General features: G+C 47.4%; 1 protein-coding gene across 1 annotated transcript; it reads left to right on the forward strand.

The window, feature by feature from the left end:
• The first annotated feature begins 1207 nt into the window (after positions 1-1207).
• On the forward strand, positions 1208-17051 carry rybpb (RING1 and YY1 binding protein b). The gene is made up of 5 exons (XM_068594774.1): positions 1208-1347; positions 2003-2128; positions 14940-15284; positions 15372-15470; positions 15795-17051. Exons 1-5 carry the CDS (start codon positions 1322-1324, stop codon positions 16042-16044), a joined length of 846 nt encoding a protein of 281 aa, XP_068450875.1. The 5' UTR covers positions 1208-1321; the 3' UTR covers positions 16045-17051.
• The last annotated feature ends 1471 nt before the right edge of the window (positions 17052-18522 follow it).

Here is an 18522-nt window from a genome sequence, read left to right on the forward strand (position 1 = left end):
AGCGGAGGCGCGCGAGATGCGCGCTGCTCCAACACGTCCCATGACGCAGCCTGCAGGAGCCCGACGGTATACAGCCATTCAAAGTTTCTGCTGCAATGAGGGTCTTAGTCGTATTGGGGTATCAAATCAATGAACTGACGGTGGACATGTTCAATTATGCACCACCCGCCATGACAAATGTGTTGTATGTGAAACACACTTGGCAATAAACGGTTCTGATTCGGTAAACAACGTGTCCAAAGCTATTGAGAAGAAGACAACATGCTTGACGTTCAATGGGTAAATGTTTTTAATATGAGTATTCACAATGCAAGAGAACATCGTGTGAACTGCAACATTTCTTCTTCACAATAAAGTAATCACAGCCTTGTGTGTGGGTCCTCCATGTCCGGCTGCTCCGGCTTCCTCCCACATCCTTAAATTGCACTTAAGGTGTGAAACTAAGTGTGAATGTGTGTGTTCGGCCACGTTTAATAAACTCTGCAATAAATGGGAAAACTGTCCCAAAAAAGGGTTTCCTTTTCTGTCACCTAATGCACGCTGGGAGAAGCTCGACACATTCCTTGGGGCATGTGACGCTGGTGTCGAGAAGTGTTGATCCACCATCTCTGCATCTGTATCATTGGTATTACGTGTGTAATGACAGTATTATCAACCATAATAAATTAGCATGACAGCTGCCTTTGGTAAGCAGCGGATCCCTCATGTGTTTGATATATACCGCAATTAAAATTAGGTTGCAGCAGAAGTCACCTGTTGAAAGAGCTTGTCACGGCTGCTTTTTATTTTTTTTTAAAGTGTTTTTAGTTTACACATATATAATAATACAAAATTACTTTTGACTAACATGTAGTGTGTTTGTTGTCTTTTACTTATTTTGTCCGTATTGTCATTTGTGTATTGCTTCCTTTTCTTTTCTCAGCCTCTTCCTCTGCCTCATAAAGCAATTCGTCTACGTTTTAAAAGTTCCCTGTGCTTTCGTTTCATTTCAGGCATTACGAACGACGTCAGCATGCCAGCGATGTAATCTCGTGTGTGTGCGCGTGGGTTGAGGTGAGGTGAGGTCTGTCAAATTTCTCTAGTAGTTATTAAAATAGCTGCTAAACATCCACCTAGACTTTTAAACCGACTCGCGCTCTGATTGGCTGCGCGGCGGTCACGTGGGGTAGTGCAGTCAGTCGCTGTGCCGTGCCTCGAGCCAGCGCTGAGTGGAGCCTGTCTGCCAACAGCTTCAGCAGCGGCTCTATCTGGAACCCACTACACTAACTGACAATTAAAGGAGGCCCCTTTTTCTTCTTATTTCCGAGGACTATTCTTCACCATGGGCGACAAGAAGAGCCCGACCAGGTAATGCGACCGCCCGCTGTCGTTTTAGCTTTGTTCCGCGCGTTTCGGGCTCGATATTTGGATGCGTCTCCCTCACACAGGGATCGTTTCTCCCTTTTTCAGTTGGTATGCCACAGCTAGCTAGAATAGTGCAGTCACTATGGCGGCTTCTCGCTCCCTACAACCCAGTCACTTAAACAGACAAAGGGAAATTTTTCGGAGGGGACGCCTGGCATTCTCCGAAACGCTCTTCAGTCTCGACGGAGCCTTTCGGAGGGTCAATGTCGAAATTGACATTGTTCGATATTGGTTTTGTTAGCCGACATGCTAAGCTCCGATGCCGAGGGTTTTAGCAGCGCTCCGCCTGCCCGCTAGCCTAGCTGGCGATACGATCGGGACGGTGTGGAGCTCCGCGGCTGAGGAGGGGGGGTATTAACCGAGGGGGCTCCACTTGCCGGGTCTCGAACCCCCTAAAACATGTAATGACAACCCCGTGAATTTAGCGCTGCACTTGGCAGCCTGCGCTTTTTACACAACGTGGTGGCTCGTCTTGTCACCTCCTCATATGTTTGTTAATTTGTGAAATATGTTGGTGCTATTTCCACACACTTAAAAAAAAAAAAAAAAAAAAAAAACGAAGCGAGAAATAAACTAACTTGACCTTAACATTTGTCAGGCCAAAACGACAAGCCAAACAGACTGCTGATGACGGGTACTGGGACTGTAGCGTCTGCACCTACAAGAACACCGCCGAGGCTTTCAAATGCAGCATCTGCGATGTGAGGAAGGGCACATCCACAAGGTAACGTAACGCTCTCTCTCTCTCTCCCTCCCTCACTCTCTCCCTCTCCATCTCGTCTGAGCGTCTCGTCCCCCCCCCCCTCCTGCTCGGCTGGCTGCAGCAGCATTGCATCGCAATTTAAGCGGATGACAACTTTGATCGACAGCCCATTTGTCTGCGAGCAAACGCGGACTTGTTGACGGACTCTCTCTGCAAACACATCCCGCCGTTGTCTGGATTCTCCGTAGTTTTTCGTTTTATGCGACGAACACATTGTGTTGCTTTCATGCGTTGGTCTAGGAAGGCGAGCTGCCTCACTAGCCGGTGTGTGTGTGTGAGTGTGAGAGTGTTTGTGTGTGTGAGAGAGAGAGAGAGAGAGAGAGAGAGAGAGAGAGACCAACCAACCAACCAACCAACCAACCAACCAACCAACCATACTTCATGATGGCTGTACAGCAACAGTGCATCAACAGCGAAAGAGCTCGCCCCTCTCCCCCCTTTCTTCCTCATGGAGTGAAACGAGGTGAATGCATGCGCGTGCATTTTAATACCTGTAGGATTGCAGAGGTTCTGTTAATGGTCAGACAAGCCAGCTGTATCTTGCATGTGGTGGATGTATAGTAAGGAGATGACTGTTTCCAAGATATGTTTGAATATGTGTTTTTATATTTCTGTCTCTTTTTTCTTTATACATTGTACCATGATAGTTTAAGCCAGTGCCTTTCTTTCCCATTACAAACAAATCTATCCCTTCAAATGTCAGTCAATACATTTGTCTATAATTAATCATGTACAAAACTCAATCTGCCACAAACAAGTAAATTCACTCATGTTTGCTCTCAGAAAATGTCTCCAGATTAATCATATCGGCGTCTGTAGCAACAGGCATGCATGTCCCCCGGACAATTCCCCTGAGCTTACCTCAGAACGATGTCAGCTGAAGACTGCTGCATCTTATGGGAAACTGAGATGAAATCACTGTGTAGCTTAATGTCATGACAGGATTCCCTTTTGTGTGTGTGTGTGTGTGTGTGTGTATGTATAAACTTGACACTTCCGCCCCCTGATTGGGGGAATGTTTTTGATGTTTTTGATAAGTATCGTGTGTCGCAGTGCAAGATTGTTTACTTGTGTCACCACTTGTGCGATGAGATGGAGCGACAGATGAGTCATTTGTGGGTTTGTTGACAAGTCCCCTGCTCTCTAACCTTTCCAGCTGTGGTTTTACAATGAGTGGCTCGACTGACACCAGGCGCACCACAAGCGGGGAGAACACACTGACGCTGGTTTACTGAAAATCCAAAAGATTGAGCTCCGTCTTAATTGTCTGGCTCCCCCTCCCCCTATGATCTTTTCCCGAGCCATGTGTAGCTTAAGCCCACAGCTGATGGGTGCAGGCTGAGCTCGCTACGCTGAGCAGGAAGCGGAGACAAGCATGTCGTAGCCATCCTGCCACTGTGCTTTGGCAACAGCCCAGTTGCCTCTATTTGGTACATTTGAGCGCATGACATCACAGGAGGGGTTGTCTCACATTTCTGTTTGATGTGAATGGTTAACCTTTGATTAATGAAATTGTGTAGTTGTGCGGGTGCTGCTTATTTTAATGAGTACTAATTAGCTGTCTTTTCTTCGCCGTTTGATGTGTACCAGCAAAGGATGGGACGAGGCAACATGCTCTTAGCTAAATGATTCACACTTACGGCTATGTGCACATTGTTGTCTTGCTGCTTTTATCTGAGGCTCTTATCTGGATGAGCTTTTATGCAAGAGGGCACGTGTGTTCACTAATTATAGGGCCCCTCGCATGCTGGTAGGAGTCAACAACACCCCTTCTCTTAAAGTTGAATTTTGATTTGGATCGTCAATTTGTGTTTACTACAAGATAGGGTGGACTTCGATAGGTATTGATCCGTTTAGAAGGTGGGGCATGATTGTTTCAGCGTCTTTTGAAAGGGCTCGCTGGGAGTGGTGTGAACGTCTGGAAGTGACCTCTTTCCACACACTCCTTCCACCGTCCCCAAATACAGCTTTTCTTTTCCTGTGTCCTGGGACAAAGGTCAGTCTGTGTTGACTGTTTTTAAAACTAGCAAGGAGAGCATTTATAAGTCGGCGGAAGTTTTGCACGTGCCTTTCACCCATTCCTGAAGAGTTGTTGGTACAACAGGTAGCGGACAATGGGTAGTGACCCGCTTGATCGAGTCATGAAGTGTCTTACCTGTCTGTCCAACTTGAAATTCCAGATCAGATGAATGGTTCCAACCCTTCGAGTGTGATATGGTCATCCTTCACTGTGTGAGTCATTGAGACACCAGCTGTTTCTGCAGGTGCCGAGGGAGGATACACAATTAATGTGAGTGACAGTGAGTGAGTGGCGTACGCTCTATAGAGGCTTGAATTGCACATTATCGCTGCCCCCCCCTCCTCACACACACACACACCCCTGTCAGCGGTAGGCAAGCTAGGTAACTGTGGGTCAATAGAAGCAAGAATGTGTGTTAACAAGCGCAAAACTCTGGCTGCGGCATCAGCATGCAGGAAGAGGCCCCATCTCCCCAGCCCGGCGCAGCCTAACGAACCTGTTGACCCAGTCCAACTGAGTGATGTAACATTATACCCAAGTAGGCTAAATCTGGCCTCCGACACTCTGACTCTTAAACAAGAAAGCCCTCCCGCTTTTTGCACCTGACCTCGCTGCTAATCTACAAGTCCAAGTAGCCCGAGTCTTCAGCGTCTGCATCCAGCGCCTGCTTCTTTGGTAATTGGAGAAGTGCTCACATTAGCATCCCCGGTGAGACGCATGCGATCATTGAAATGTCTCTGGCATCCAAACCCGATCTCTGCGTGAACGTGACACTGCGTTGCCGCGCATCAGTTTGCTTTTGTGGTGGTGTTTGGTATGCACCTCTGTCAGCCCCGGGGCCCTGGGAGAAACCATTAGGAGCCCTCTAAAGTTGATTGATGGCGGAGATCACAGGAAGTCTTGAGGTACCTCAGTCTTTGACTGCTATGCTGTTATCTATGCACTGTTTATCTGTTGTCATTTCAAGTAGTTTGCATCTGTGCTTCATGTACAACGGAACAAATGAGTGTCTCTCACTGGTTAGCAACACGCAGAGCCCTGACCGGATTAAAAAAACCAATTGAAATAGTCTGCAATTTATCTGAAGCTCAGACTACAGTGATGACACCAAACCTTTTTTAAAGCAACTTGATACTTTTCAGTGTTGTAATGTCGTAGTTAACATACAACGAATGTGGTGAAATTTGTCAGGCAATCTCAATAGCTGTCGTCCAGACTACTCAGCAAAACGAAGCCTGAGCTTAATCAAATGACACATGACATTTTATTTTTGCACTTCTTAATGTCTATTCTATCTGTGTCAGTGTCACCAGGCTGTCTCTGTGGGTTTACCCTAGCCATCTTTCATTTGTACTCAGACAGCCGGTAAGGCCTCACTGTTGGTGATGTAAAAGTTACCTGTAGTTTGTGTGGACTGACTTATTAGGTAATGCTATTCACAAATATTGTGTGATGTGTGAATTGTAAGGTGATGGAAAGATGTTTTTCTGATCACTCCAGCAAACCTCTGTGACTCGACCATAAGCGGTTACAGTAGACCTTAATGCACTTACGTTAATGTGTTTTGCATTAAGTCTGTAGCTTTATAATGCAGCCATATGGGAAACGCATAAATCCACAGTTTATGAAAATTAGAACCAGGATTGATGAACATCGACCCGAAAGCCAAAAGATGGCTGGCGTGGGCAAAAAAAAAAATCTCTTTTTTTTTTTCTTTTGTGTAAGCGTTGAGGCTGCACAATTATTGGAAAATGATTGTGTGTGTGTGTGTGTCTGTGTGTGTGTGTGTGTGTGTGTGTGTGTGTGTGTATATGCACACACACATGCCTTTCTTTCTTTTACAATGATGGAATAGAGCCATTATAATCCTTGGATTCTACCACTGTCACATTAAAGCAAATTGTCTAGGATAATGGAATTACATAAGAGGGACATGCCGGCGCTCAATTTATATCTGCACTTCCTCGCCCACCCCCCGCCCCCACAGGCCCCCGCTCAGAGGAAACTGCTTTTGCTTATCCAGCATTATCAGCATCTGCACTAAAGCCCTAAGCACGAGCGGGTAGCCCTAATCTTTACATGTTAATTGCCGGATTTAAAAGTTCTTAATTACTTCATGGGATTTGGCAGTGTGTGAGTGATTAAATACAGTAGCCAATTTGGCAATTTGACAAAATGAGAGAATGTTGAGAGAGCTGCTGAATCGGTGGCTCCTCCCTGCACAAAAAAAAAGACAAGGCAAATGACTGCGAACGGCGAGGGAGCGGAGAGTCTCGGGGAAAATACAGAAAGAGGCATATGAGGACAAGGAGTGAGGGAGTCGTTAAGTGTGGAGTCACAGCTAGCCGAGGAGTGAAGTGAGAGCGAGGGCAAGAGAGGACACGGGAAGAGACAGAGCGGTGGAGGGACAGAGAGTCTGGACATTTTTGTGTGTGTGTTTGTGTGTGTGGCGGGGGGAGGAGGTGGGTGGTTGAGGGGGGGGTAGCTGCAAGGGGGATGTGCTCACTCAGCCAAGAGTCTCTTGGGGCTAAAGCACATCATTACCCAGGGAGGGAGAGAGATAGTCTGGGCAGCCTTTTCTGTTTTCTACCAGCACCTCCATGCAACGGGGGAGAGAACGGCACCATTCGCTGCAGACCGAGAGTAAATGCAGAGTTAACGTTGTGAACATTAAGGACATTTAGTGGCGAAAAATTGTTAAAGAGTTCGGATGGTTTGATCTTGGTAGCCTGAAGATTGTGGAGAAACTGCACACCGGAAATCTGGTATATCTGAGGCCGTGCACGCTACTGCATTTCCATTTTAAAAACGCACCTCTTTTAATACGTTAACATCGAGCATACGCACTATGCCGTCGTTTTAGAGCACTGGAAAACGGAGGAGTTTGGATACGCTCTGGGGTTACGTCCTGGTGTGGACGGGTGTAAACGAAGAAGACGTTTGCTGCTTGATCGTTGTCTAAGTGGTCACGACTTTTCCTTCTCTCATTTGTCACGCCCCTATAGCATTACTCAGAGCGTCATTGGTCCGAGCGGAAAAAAATCTCCCGTCCCTCTTTTCTCCTTTTGGCGTTCTTCCTACGAAGTGTTTTTATAGAACTAAACCAACTCCAGTCAGTGTGTAGAAAACCTGCTTCCTGTTTACCCTGTGACGCAATGCCCAGTGTACATAAATGGTCATGGGATGTGCATTTTCAAAGGTTGCCGTGTGGACGCGGATCATTTAGAAAACAATGCTGACACGTCCACAGAGATGGTTTAGAGATGTGTTGGTGTGGCTGGAGCGTCAGTCTTGGCTAGCCGCCCGTGGTGGCTTTGTGTTTGACTCTGTGTCGGATTTCTGCACTTGAGTTTTCTGTGTCTGCTCGCTTGACGTTGTTCCCCTTGTGTGGAACGCGAGAGCTAGTTGCGAAGGTGCAATGTCCCCTTTGGTAGTTCTACAAATTGTAAACCAGCCGTTGTTTGCGCTAAAACAAACAATGCAAGCGCATGACAGGACAGCAGCAAGACGGCGCGACCGGGTCTACTTGACAGATAACTCACGCACACCAGAGGCAAACCGTGGGAGAGAGAGTGAAGAGGGGTGAAGACGACCTACTTAAAGCCAGCAGGATTTAGGCTGGGCGGTAAGAGGGGGGATAATGCACAGGGCGAAAGGAAAGAAGACAAAGGGAGTGATGGAGTGGCAGCGGAGAGGAGGAAAACAAATGAATGATACAGAGCAATGTGACGCAGTGCTGCTGATGGAGGGAGCTCCTACGTGCTCAGTGCCTTTGCAATGGCTCGCTGTCAGTCTGCCCAATGCCAGGCACTTCACAGCCTGATAAAGTTGTCAGCAGTGTAAAGAGGAATTGTTTTTTACACACGAGCAGACTCAGGATGTTAATAATCAACCTTTTAACCGCCAACCGAAGATAATAATTTTAACCTCTCTGTTACGCCATTAAAAGAAACAAAAGAGTCTAACAAAATTTAGAGAAGTGCCTTGCCGGTAGAATAGCCGGTCCACTATGAAGTTCAGCCCATCTTTAGCGTCCCTGAACCAGAGTTGGTGCTAATTTTGGGGCCAATCCCTCTTTTATTTTAATCAACAGGTGGCAAGCAAAACACAGGAACTTGGCTTTGGTCTCGAGGAGTAGTAGCTTGTATTCCCCTCCAAATAAACTGGGCACACACTGCACTGCTGCGTTCACAGCTATAACATTACTGCTCTCTCTCTCTCTCTCTGTCTATCTCTGTCTCTCTCTCTCTCACACACACGCGCGCGCTAACGCTACGCCGGGATTGCAATACACTGGCGGAAAACCCAGACGGAGCGTGCCAAGCAGACACATGGCTGACAACCTCGTTGCTTAACTAGCGCTTAATTTATGCGGCGGAGACCTGCTGTGTTCATGACGACGACGCAACATCAAGGTTTTTTACTCTCCAGTGGGGGTGAACTGGGGACAAAAGACAAATTTAACCTGCTTGTTGCATTGGTTATCATTGCAGCCCGGTCGCTTGTTTAAGCACTTCAACCACAGCAACCGGCACAGCAATCATGTCAGTTATGATCCGGCATTTTGACGTAGACGGTTCCTCTGGTAATTCATCGATCTCCTTTTCTTCTCGCTCATGTCCGTCTCTTTAAAGGCACCCAATCTCAGCCAGTTGGTCTGCTGCAGCCTGTCGGAAGCAGAAAACCAGACTCCCACCAGCCAGCACGATGCATAAGGCTTACAGCTGTAACAGAAGAGTAGAGAAATCATTGAGCGATTTCTTTGAATTTCTCCTCTTTTTTTCTTGTCCAATGATGTCAGGAGCAACTAAATGTCAAGCTTGACTGTTTTCTCTTTTACTGTTTTTGAGAAAAAGGTGTGGGGTGTAGCTGCTTTCTGAGAGCCTGCTGTGTGCACACAGCGCCTGACTGAAATATGGTGGTTGAATCCACATACACCCCCACAAGAAGTGGAGATCGTTGAGGGGTTGTGACGGTAGCATTAAGCCCTCAAAGTCCTGACTGGAAGGGACTCGTGGAGGGATGAATGGTTAATGCCTCTGGTGGGCAGTGGGTATGAATCGTAAAGCGCTGTAGCCCCAGGCTGCTCTTCAGGTGCTGTCCTCATTCAACCTCCACAACACGCTCGCTCACACGGCTCACTTTACCCACAGATGGCTGCAGGTGACAACACTGTGACACACACACGCACACAGTCACCTCGTGCTGAGGCTGATCAAGAGCATCCTCCTCGCAGGGGAACACAAGTCCCACAGTCCAGCGGCATTCCTATTTGTCATTTTCCCATTTAACATCCCCACAGATAAACAAATGGGTTTGTTCCTGTTCACTGAGGGGCGATTTCTAAAAGATTCGGTTGAAGATTGTTGTCTATCTGAAGATAGTGTCTTAGCGGACTGTAGTTTGCCTGTATGGATCCCTCCCTGTGTTAATCACCAATTAATTACACAGCAAAGTGTGTAATAAAGTTTTACTGCTGATCGTTTCATTTCAGTGAAAATATGAGACATGGAGATTGACATTAATCCTTTCTTGGCAGCACTGGACATTGGCAGCATTGGAGTGCAGTACGGAGGTTGCGAAGAGTTACTTTTGTGATCCTTTTCCTCCTGTTGACGAATTCACACAGTCGAGTGTACAACTATTAGTCCTCAAACAATTAATTAATTAGTTGAATAGCATAAAACCTAATTTGGAAATATTTTATATTTGATTTTCCACAGTAAATTGAATATCTTTTAGACACATGGTTGGACATAATCACTGAAGATTTGGCTCTATGCGTTTACGACTGATCGACGAGAAAATAACTGACCGATAAATTGATAATGCTAAAGCACAATCACATTTGTGAAACCAGAAGCAGTGATTTAATTAAAACATTTTTTAAACAACGACTTGAACAATGAACAAATTATCAGAATAGCTGCTTTGCTAAACAAATAATTGTTTCAGCTCGATAGTAATCCTCATGTAAAGTGATGCTCATATAACCATCCATAGTGATGACTTTGCCCTCAACGCATGCACACGGCACTTCTCCTGCACCGCTTTAGGAAGACGTGTTTGTCAGGCAGTGGTCGCGCCGCGCTCTTTTCCCATACGTACCTCAAGCCTCTCTGGAAAGACCGAACAATAAAAGCATGCAGGAATACAGACCCGCCAACTGGTTAACAAATTAGAAGCAGCGCAGGCGGGCAGCTGTGTGCTCTGCTCCATCACCCTCACTACTGGTGAGGGGGAGAGCGTCACGTGTCTCCACATAATGATCAAGGCGTGCAGCAAGTCTTGACACAGACGAGCGCGTAGATCATCTGTTACAATGTGGCCAGTGCATCATGGACCAAACCAAAGCCCTGGGGGAGAGTCACATGCCAGATCTGTGAGACCTGCTCCAGGCCGAGACTGGGATGGTCCCTCAGTCCTGTGTGTGTGTGTGTGTGTGTGTGTGTGTGTGTGTGTATGTGTGTGTGGGAGGGTCGGAGGGAGGTGGGCCGCCAGGTCACCGATGAATGGAGGATTCATGTTTGTGCACAACTTTACACATCATTGAGGACAAGGATTCACATTCGTACTGCGTAAATGCAGCTATTTTGAAAGTCTGAATGAGAGAGTGGGTGGCGTTTAAATAGTCTAAGCTCTTTGGTAGGCTGTTCATGGTCGAAGAATACTGTTGTGTCTCTCTCTCTCTCTCTCTCTCTCTCTCTCTCTCTCTCTCTCTCTCTCCCTCTGTCTCTCCGTCTCTCTCTTTCTCTCTGCCTCTCTTCCCCCCCTCTCTTCGCTCAGCTGTCTGCCACTGACTGCATTCACTCGGCCTGGCAGGAAATAATTGCTTGTCCTCCACACAGCACTTCAAATAAAAGAGCTGTGTTAATGAGGGCTTTCCTGCGCCTGTCTGTCTGTCTGTGTCTCTCTCTCTCTCTCCCTCTCTCTGTCTATATATCACACTCGCCATCGCTGGCTCGCTCTCTTCATTACTCTCTGTGTGAAGTGCGCTTCGGCTCATTGTTTTTTGGTTTCTCTCAAAAGAGTTCCCCCCTGCAAGAGCAGCCACACTGTTTTTCGCCCCTTGGCCGGCGGTGTCTGCTGCTGCCGGCCAACAAGAGCACCAGCTGAGCAGAGGTGTGTCCGTCTCTGGGATGGTGTTGGCCCCGCGAAGCCGTCTAACTGAGGGTGTCAGTCTGACTGAATTAGAAGCTTTTACTCATGATGATAGTTATTTCAGGGCGTCCCGTGGAGGGAGTCCCACACTCCTCCCTCCCCCAGTTGGTGGAATTTAGGGCCAAGCATGGGAGGAGCTGTCAATCATGGACTATTGTTGTGCGAAGGGGAGGTAATAAGCTGTAAGCCCTCACAGTGGGAAATGATTCGACAGCAGGCTTTGCACACTTGACACTCTCACTCACACACTCGTGCTGAATCCCCAGGAATATATTGGCAGCAGTGGGAGGTTGGAGCAATCTCTGCAATTGGGCCCTGGAGTTCACTCCTGGTCCTGCTCCCGGGATCGTTTCCAGTGCCTCTTGTGAAACAAATGTTTCGCGTTTGATTTGGATGTTTGTGAAATAATATGGGCATGTCGTTGTGAAATTAGGACATTCCACGCTCAACAATGTCGACAGATTATAATTAAAAGTCATAATTCATTTTAAATATGAAGAGTTTTTTTTTTAAAGCAGAGGTGGACCCAGCTGTTCAGCTGTTCAGGGCCACACACACACACACACACTTTGTGTGTGCAGAATCTCCAGCCCTGTTAATGAGCCGCAGAGCGTGGTTGTGCAAAGTCCCGATGTGTGGTCAGTAAATAAATAATGGGGCAAAGAGAGCAGTGGCTCCATCATGCCAGCAGCAACAACTCATGGCTGACTTACAGCTGGCACTGAATCACTGCTTAACTACCGGGACTGCTTCTGCCGCCGCCGCTGCCGACACAAATCTCGGACTCGGACCAGGGCTTCATCCCTGCAACAGGCAATAGAGGAGTGGAACTATCAATCACTCCTTCAACGCCTCTATGGCCCATTTTCTCGTCCCGTTGGATGCTGTGTGAGTTCCCAATCTGTTTACTCACGGATGAGGGTTCGAGAGACACCCCCCGCACCCTCCTCTACAAAAGTATATTATTTCAGAAATTGTCTGTGAGCACATTTTGTTTTTGTACTTTCCCACCACACGTTGACCCCAGATCACTAATCCAGAGGTACTCGATGGACCCACACGATTCCCTTGGGGGGAGGTGTATGATGTCATTGACATAGTAACAGATCTGACAGAGAAATGACTCAGAAGTGTACTGGAATTTAGAGAAAAAAATTGTCAGCAACAAAGGCGAGGAGATCCAATGACGTTAACTCATCACTTTCTACTTAATTGCTTATCAACTTAATCGACAAAGCATTCAAATGGATTGCCAATCGGAGTTACTATGACGAGGAGCGTCGGTACTCAACATGGGTAGTGAGCGTCGGTACTCAACGTGTGTAGTCAAGGTTTTCCCTGGATTTTCTCCTGAGACAGACGTGGCAGAGAAAGTGTTAGAATATAGTAGGCACTGTAATAAAGGTTGCGTTATGTCTGTCATCTCTTATTTCTTTCTCTGACCCAAAGCCTTAAATTAAAGAATGCTCTTATCTTTTTTTCTCGTTAAGTTACAGCATTACAAAATCACGGCCGTACAAATCATGGCAATGAATTGTTAAACAGAACGTGTCACTACGCCCGCTGCATTCACACCTGAATGTCGAGCATGACATGGTATCAAAGCATTTGCACAATGGTTTTGACGTATAGAAGTGACACATTTTTTTGGTCCAAATTTTCACCCAAAGTGGCAGCCAATGATACAAAGGCCTTTTGATTTAGGTAGCCGGAGGAAACCCTGTAAGTACTTACTCTTGATTGAAACGGAATTGGGAACTTTTTGAGGTGACCGGGACAGCGATGGCAATTCTGAAGCCCAAAATGGAGGGAAAGGGAACTTCACTCCTGTGTCACGCTTTAATTCCCAGAGGGAATTAACACAATGCCAGCAGGTATAAAGTGCTCCGGGCTTCAGAGAACCAAGGAACCTAATGGATACTGGATCAACGGCCTGGGGCTCCTCAGCACTCGCCACAGCTGGCGTATTGATGGAGTGTGGCGCGAACATAACGGCACGATGCTCTATTATGCCCCGATTGATCGTCTGCGCCCTCCTCAAGGAAATGCCCTCTCCGTCAGCAATAGGCAGCAGCAGGGGGGGACTTAATGAGCTCGGTAAAGCAGTAGAGAGAAAAAAGTTGCAAAAATAATTGGATTGTCCGATTTTCTTTGTTCTTTTTTTTTAAGTACTTGACTACCAAGACATACACTATATAGAGTGTAGTGTCGGTCGTGAAAGACATGCGGAGGTGCAAGTGCAGAAACGCAAGTAACTGGACTGGCGCTATATGATGTTGCCATATTGAACCACTGAGGCGAACCACTTAAGCGGCTGTCTGAAAACCCCTCTCCACAGCGAGCCACGCAAATCGGTTCCATAAGCGCTTCACACTATTGAGCTTCTTCTGTTTTTTTTGCCACATGCATTTGCTGTTTGTGTTAGACCATTCCCAAAAGCAAAGCCAAAAACATTTTGTTTTCACTGCGAGAGCTTCGTTATTTATTTATTTACTTTCTCAGCAGTAGCTCTTGTTTATCTGGTCTGATGCTGACAAGAGTTTCTACATATTCCCGACTATACCACAGGTCTTCCAAAGCTGGTCCTGGGGATCAAGGGACCTCCTCTCCTCTGCAGGGATATAAACAAAAACTCCAGCCAGGACTAGAATTTGGAAGGGCCGAGGACACACAGCTAGCAAGCGTAACTTGTCGTGTTCCCGTTGAGAGGTCTCCTGAGCGGCCGGTCGAGCCGTGCCAGGCTGTTTTGTTTGCACACTAAGCTTTTCAACTGCGCGCTTGTGTGCACTTGCGGTTTACTCCTCACCATGCATGCCCAGTCCTGGCCTGTGATTATCCACGCTGCTGGCTGCAGTTTGGTCTCAGCTGAGTCAAAGCCCCCTCCCTCTCTCTTCCCCCTCGTCCCCCCCGAGGTCCTCTGCTTCCTCCCAGATGCTGCCAGCTGGTGTCCATTATGCTGCAGGTGTGCGAGTTGGCTCAGGCGATCTGACTTGGGCGTAGCGTTTTTTTCCCCTCTCAATTTCAGGCCCCGCGCATCTGCACAGCTGATGGAGCGAGAGGCTGCATCCTGCTGCACATGCATGTTTCTAACATTTATGGAAATGATGTCTGAAAACGAATGGTTTTCGAGTGAAGGGCCTGTTTTTTTTCCTCTCCAAATGTCAATGAGGAAACGAGAAGCGATAATTCAGCAGTGTTTGAATATGGGACAAAAAAAGGTGTCTGTAGCACTCTGGTCGCTGGTGAGCTCGGTGAGAGGAGCAGCTCCACCATGTCGAACTGAATCGGAGTCTGTGACAAATGGGGCCAACCCCGCAGTAATCAGATTAGAGGACCTAAGTGACGCGCTGCAAATGTCCCACCTTGTGATCTTGCGCGTTCATTTTATTACAGCCGTGAGCTAACAAGATTAGCCCTCAAAACACAGCCGCTTCGCTGGGAAGCGGCTGCGCAAAGCTACCTCTGCGGCAGCTCGTGTCCCTCGCCCTCTTTGTCAGCCGTAGTGTGACTGCGTTGGTGCGTAGCCAGCGAGTCTGCTTGCAGCTCCGCTACGAGGCTAATCCATCTCTCTGCCTCGGCTTCCCTCCACAGGAAACCCAGGATCAACTCCCAGCTGGTTGCCCAGCAGGTGGCTCAACAGTACCCGATGCCTCCGCCGCCCAAGAAGGAGCGGCGGGAGAGGAGCGAGCGCACAGACAGGGAGCGCCCCGACGGCGAGGGCGAGCACGCCAATGGGGAGGGACGCCCGGAGGCTGAGCGTCCAGAGTTGGTGAGGCCGGAGGGAGACCCTCCCGAGAAGGAGAAGGAAAATGAGAAGGAGAAGGAAAAAGAAAAGGAGAGGAGCGACATCGAACAACAGCCGATCACGGACAAACCCAACAAAGAGAAGGACATCGTCCCAGCCGTCACAAAGAAGCCCAGCAGCAAAAAGACCAGGTCAGTGCGCACGCTGAGTCTTCACTTGTGTCCCTGCATGTCCTGTTTGCTGATATTATCCTCACCTTTTGTCTTATCTGTCCCCAGACCCAAATCAGACAACCACCAGAGCCCGCCCAGTGACAAACACAGCATACAGTCTGGCAAATCAGCAACAAAGACCAACAAGATCTCTCACATTTCCAGGTGTGTAGCAGCCTCTCTTGATCTGCCCTTCTTTGTCAGAACACACGGTTTCACATCGACAGCTACACAGCACTTCATGCAACGCTCGGCTAGTGGGAAAACCTCAAATGATTCACAAATGATCTTTTACACTAAACGCCCACGCTCACTTTATATACACCCGTTCTGACGGTTCATGTGTCACCCAGCGAATTGAGCAGTTTAGTGTAACCGCCCCCGCAGTGCCGGCAGCCTCCCCCTCGTTGCTCGTCGAGACATTGCGCGGCGTCTGCCTGGTTGTTAACGTCTGTGTGTGTGTGTGTGTGTGTGTCTGTGCCCCTCCAGGCCCAAGCTGAAGAACATCGACCGGAGCACCGCCCAGCAGTTGGCGATCACCGTAGGGAACGTGACGGTGATCATAACAGACTTTAAGGAGAAGACCCGCTCCTCCTCTACGTCCTCGTCCACCATCACGTCCAGCGCGGGGTCCGAACAACAGCACCAGAGCTCCGGCTCCGAGAGCATGGACAAGGGCTCCTCGCGGGCCTCCACGCCCAAAGGGGACCTCTCTGTGGGGCACGACGAGTCCTTCTGAGGTCCCGTACCCTTTTTTTTTCGCTCCCATCCCCGCCCTCTACCCCGCTCCTCCTCCTCTTCCTCGCCTCCCCCTCCTCCCCCCCCCACACACGTTTCTGGACACTATGGATCCCATATGGGGAGAGATATCACCTTTCTCATCGGTGCCCTGCCTCCATTCCATGACCCCCCCCGCCCGCCCAGCCCCGGATGCAGAGAGGAGTCGGATGTCTCAGAGGAACAGTGCAGTGGGCCTGCCAGGGAAACTCCCCCCGTGGAGGAGCTGCAAGGAATAACTACACCCCCCCATCCCCGCCCCCCTCCCAAACCCTCACACCCCCAACCTGCGGTAGCATCCAGACACTTGTATGTATTGTTTTATATTTCTATGTGGATGTGAGGCCAAATCAACCTTTTTTTTTGTTTTTGTAAAGAAGAATCCTTCGCTGGGCACAATAACCATCATCATTTCAATAACTTTAAACTATTATTACCCTTATTTATTACCTGTTGCACCCGTATACTTTGATATTCTCCTTTTTTATGTTGAAGCTTTGCTGTGTAGCCCCGCCGATCGACCATTCCTTCAGTGTTTTTATCACAGTACGAAGATGACAGGACAAGACTCGAGTCACACGCACACCACACACGCACACACACACACACAGACACACACACACACACACACACACACACACACACACACACACACACACACACACACTGGTGCTAGATACACTGTGAAGCGGTTTTGCAGATCTGGGATTGCCCATTCACTCAAATGTGACAGAGTGCTGATGAATCAAATTCTCATTCACTTTTCTCAATAACACTGTCTCACTCTGAACACTGTCGGGACCTCCATCAGGTCCGTCTTGGTTTGTACGGGTCAAGGTTCAGACTCCTGACTTTTTCAACTAGATTGTCTATGATTTAGTATGCTATAGCAGATCTCTTATACAGTATATTATGTCCTTAACTGTACAGTGTAGGCTGTTGTGTAAAACACTAAAAGCTGTTGATATTTTCTGCATTCCGTACTTGGATATTGAGTTCTTTTCCTTTTCTTTCTTCTGGATAAAGGCAGAGCTGTCCTCTCAGCTCCGCAGCCAGAGTTTGTGTCTGTGGTGACTGAAGGGCGGTGCCAGCAGTTCCACTCGGTGAAACCAGAGCGAACTGTAAAATAGACCCGTTGTGTCAAGCTGTTGTGAATCAATTCCATCCTTTCTTTTTGTTCGCTGCGGTCCTGAAGACTGCTTTAAATCTTCATCCCCTCAAACCCGATATCCCAGAAAAAGGAGTGCAAAGACGGAAAACTAAATTAGCAAAGATTGACAATTCAGTTGATTTTTATTTTATTTTATTATTTTTGTATTAATTTAAGACTCCTGAAAAAAAGAATATTGTAATAGTTAATGGAACACAATTGCTCTTTCAATTTTTTTTAAACAGCAAGGCTTATTTAAGGGTTTTAATTCACTTCCACCTTAGCTGATAATAGACCAACATAATTTCCTTTAACTGTATGAAATTGTATAAAGAATAAATGTGTATATGATATCTTAGTTTTATTTATTGAAGGACCAAAGGAATTTCATAATGACATGATACATAGACAGATAAATAACAATTTGAATTGCAATTATCTAATGTGTGAGATGAATAACAGTTTAAATAAAGACTAATATAATCCATGTAAATGGTGTTCTTATTGTCCACTTGTCTCTGTGCACGCCTAAATCGGGGAGGGGGGAGGGGCATAGAAATGTTGGCGGTGCAAGTCTGGAGGACACTAGCAGTGCTACACCCAGTGGGTGGCTCTTGCCTAGTGGGTGGCTCTTGCCTAGTGGGTGGATCTGTCCTCGCTGTGCAGGCGACGTGAAGCGGGGGGGTAGTGGAGAAGAGGTCTGGGTCTGCTGGGTCGAAGCCTCTGGCCTCAGTAATCCCCGTCTCCGCTCTGCTGGACTTCCACAGTGCGTGTAGCTCCCCTAACAACAGAGGCCCTCGAGTCGCTCCCTGAGGAACTAAATCCAGGGTTAGGGGAGGTTAACAAGACCCCCACTCAGAAAAACTGCCACCTCAATATATCCCACCAGGATCTGAGGGGCGAGACTTGACCTGTGTGCACCCAAAAGTGTTTCAGTTTCACACCATAGGGGTGATAATCATATGTGGGTTGTAAGCAATGTTTGAAGTCCAAGAGATAATGTGTTCATTATGAGTTATTGTTTTTTTGTTGTTTTTGTTTTTTCTTCCTGCTCTTCTAAAGCTATGGTTAATATGTTATTATGTACTTTATTGCATACTTTATGAATTTGTGTTCAAACAGAGGAAAAGCAATGTGAATAGAACAAAACAAAAAAAAAAAAAGTGAGAGTGTCGGGATGTTTTGTTCAATTTTTACTGATAAAAACAACTAACGCCCCGGCCTGCTTTGTAATGCAATCTGTTAGAACTGGGCCTAAGAAGCCATCTTTTCACTTGCCTTATCTGCAAC

This window comes from Clinocottus analis, unplaced genomic scaffold (assembly GCF_023055335.1).
Source record: "Clinocottus analis isolate CAN_PGR_092001 unplaced genomic scaffold, fCliAna1.0.p SCAF_3, whole genome shotgun sequence".
Lineage (NCBI taxonomy): Eukaryota > Metazoa > Chordata > Actinopteri > Perciformes > Cottidae > Clinocottus > Clinocottus analis.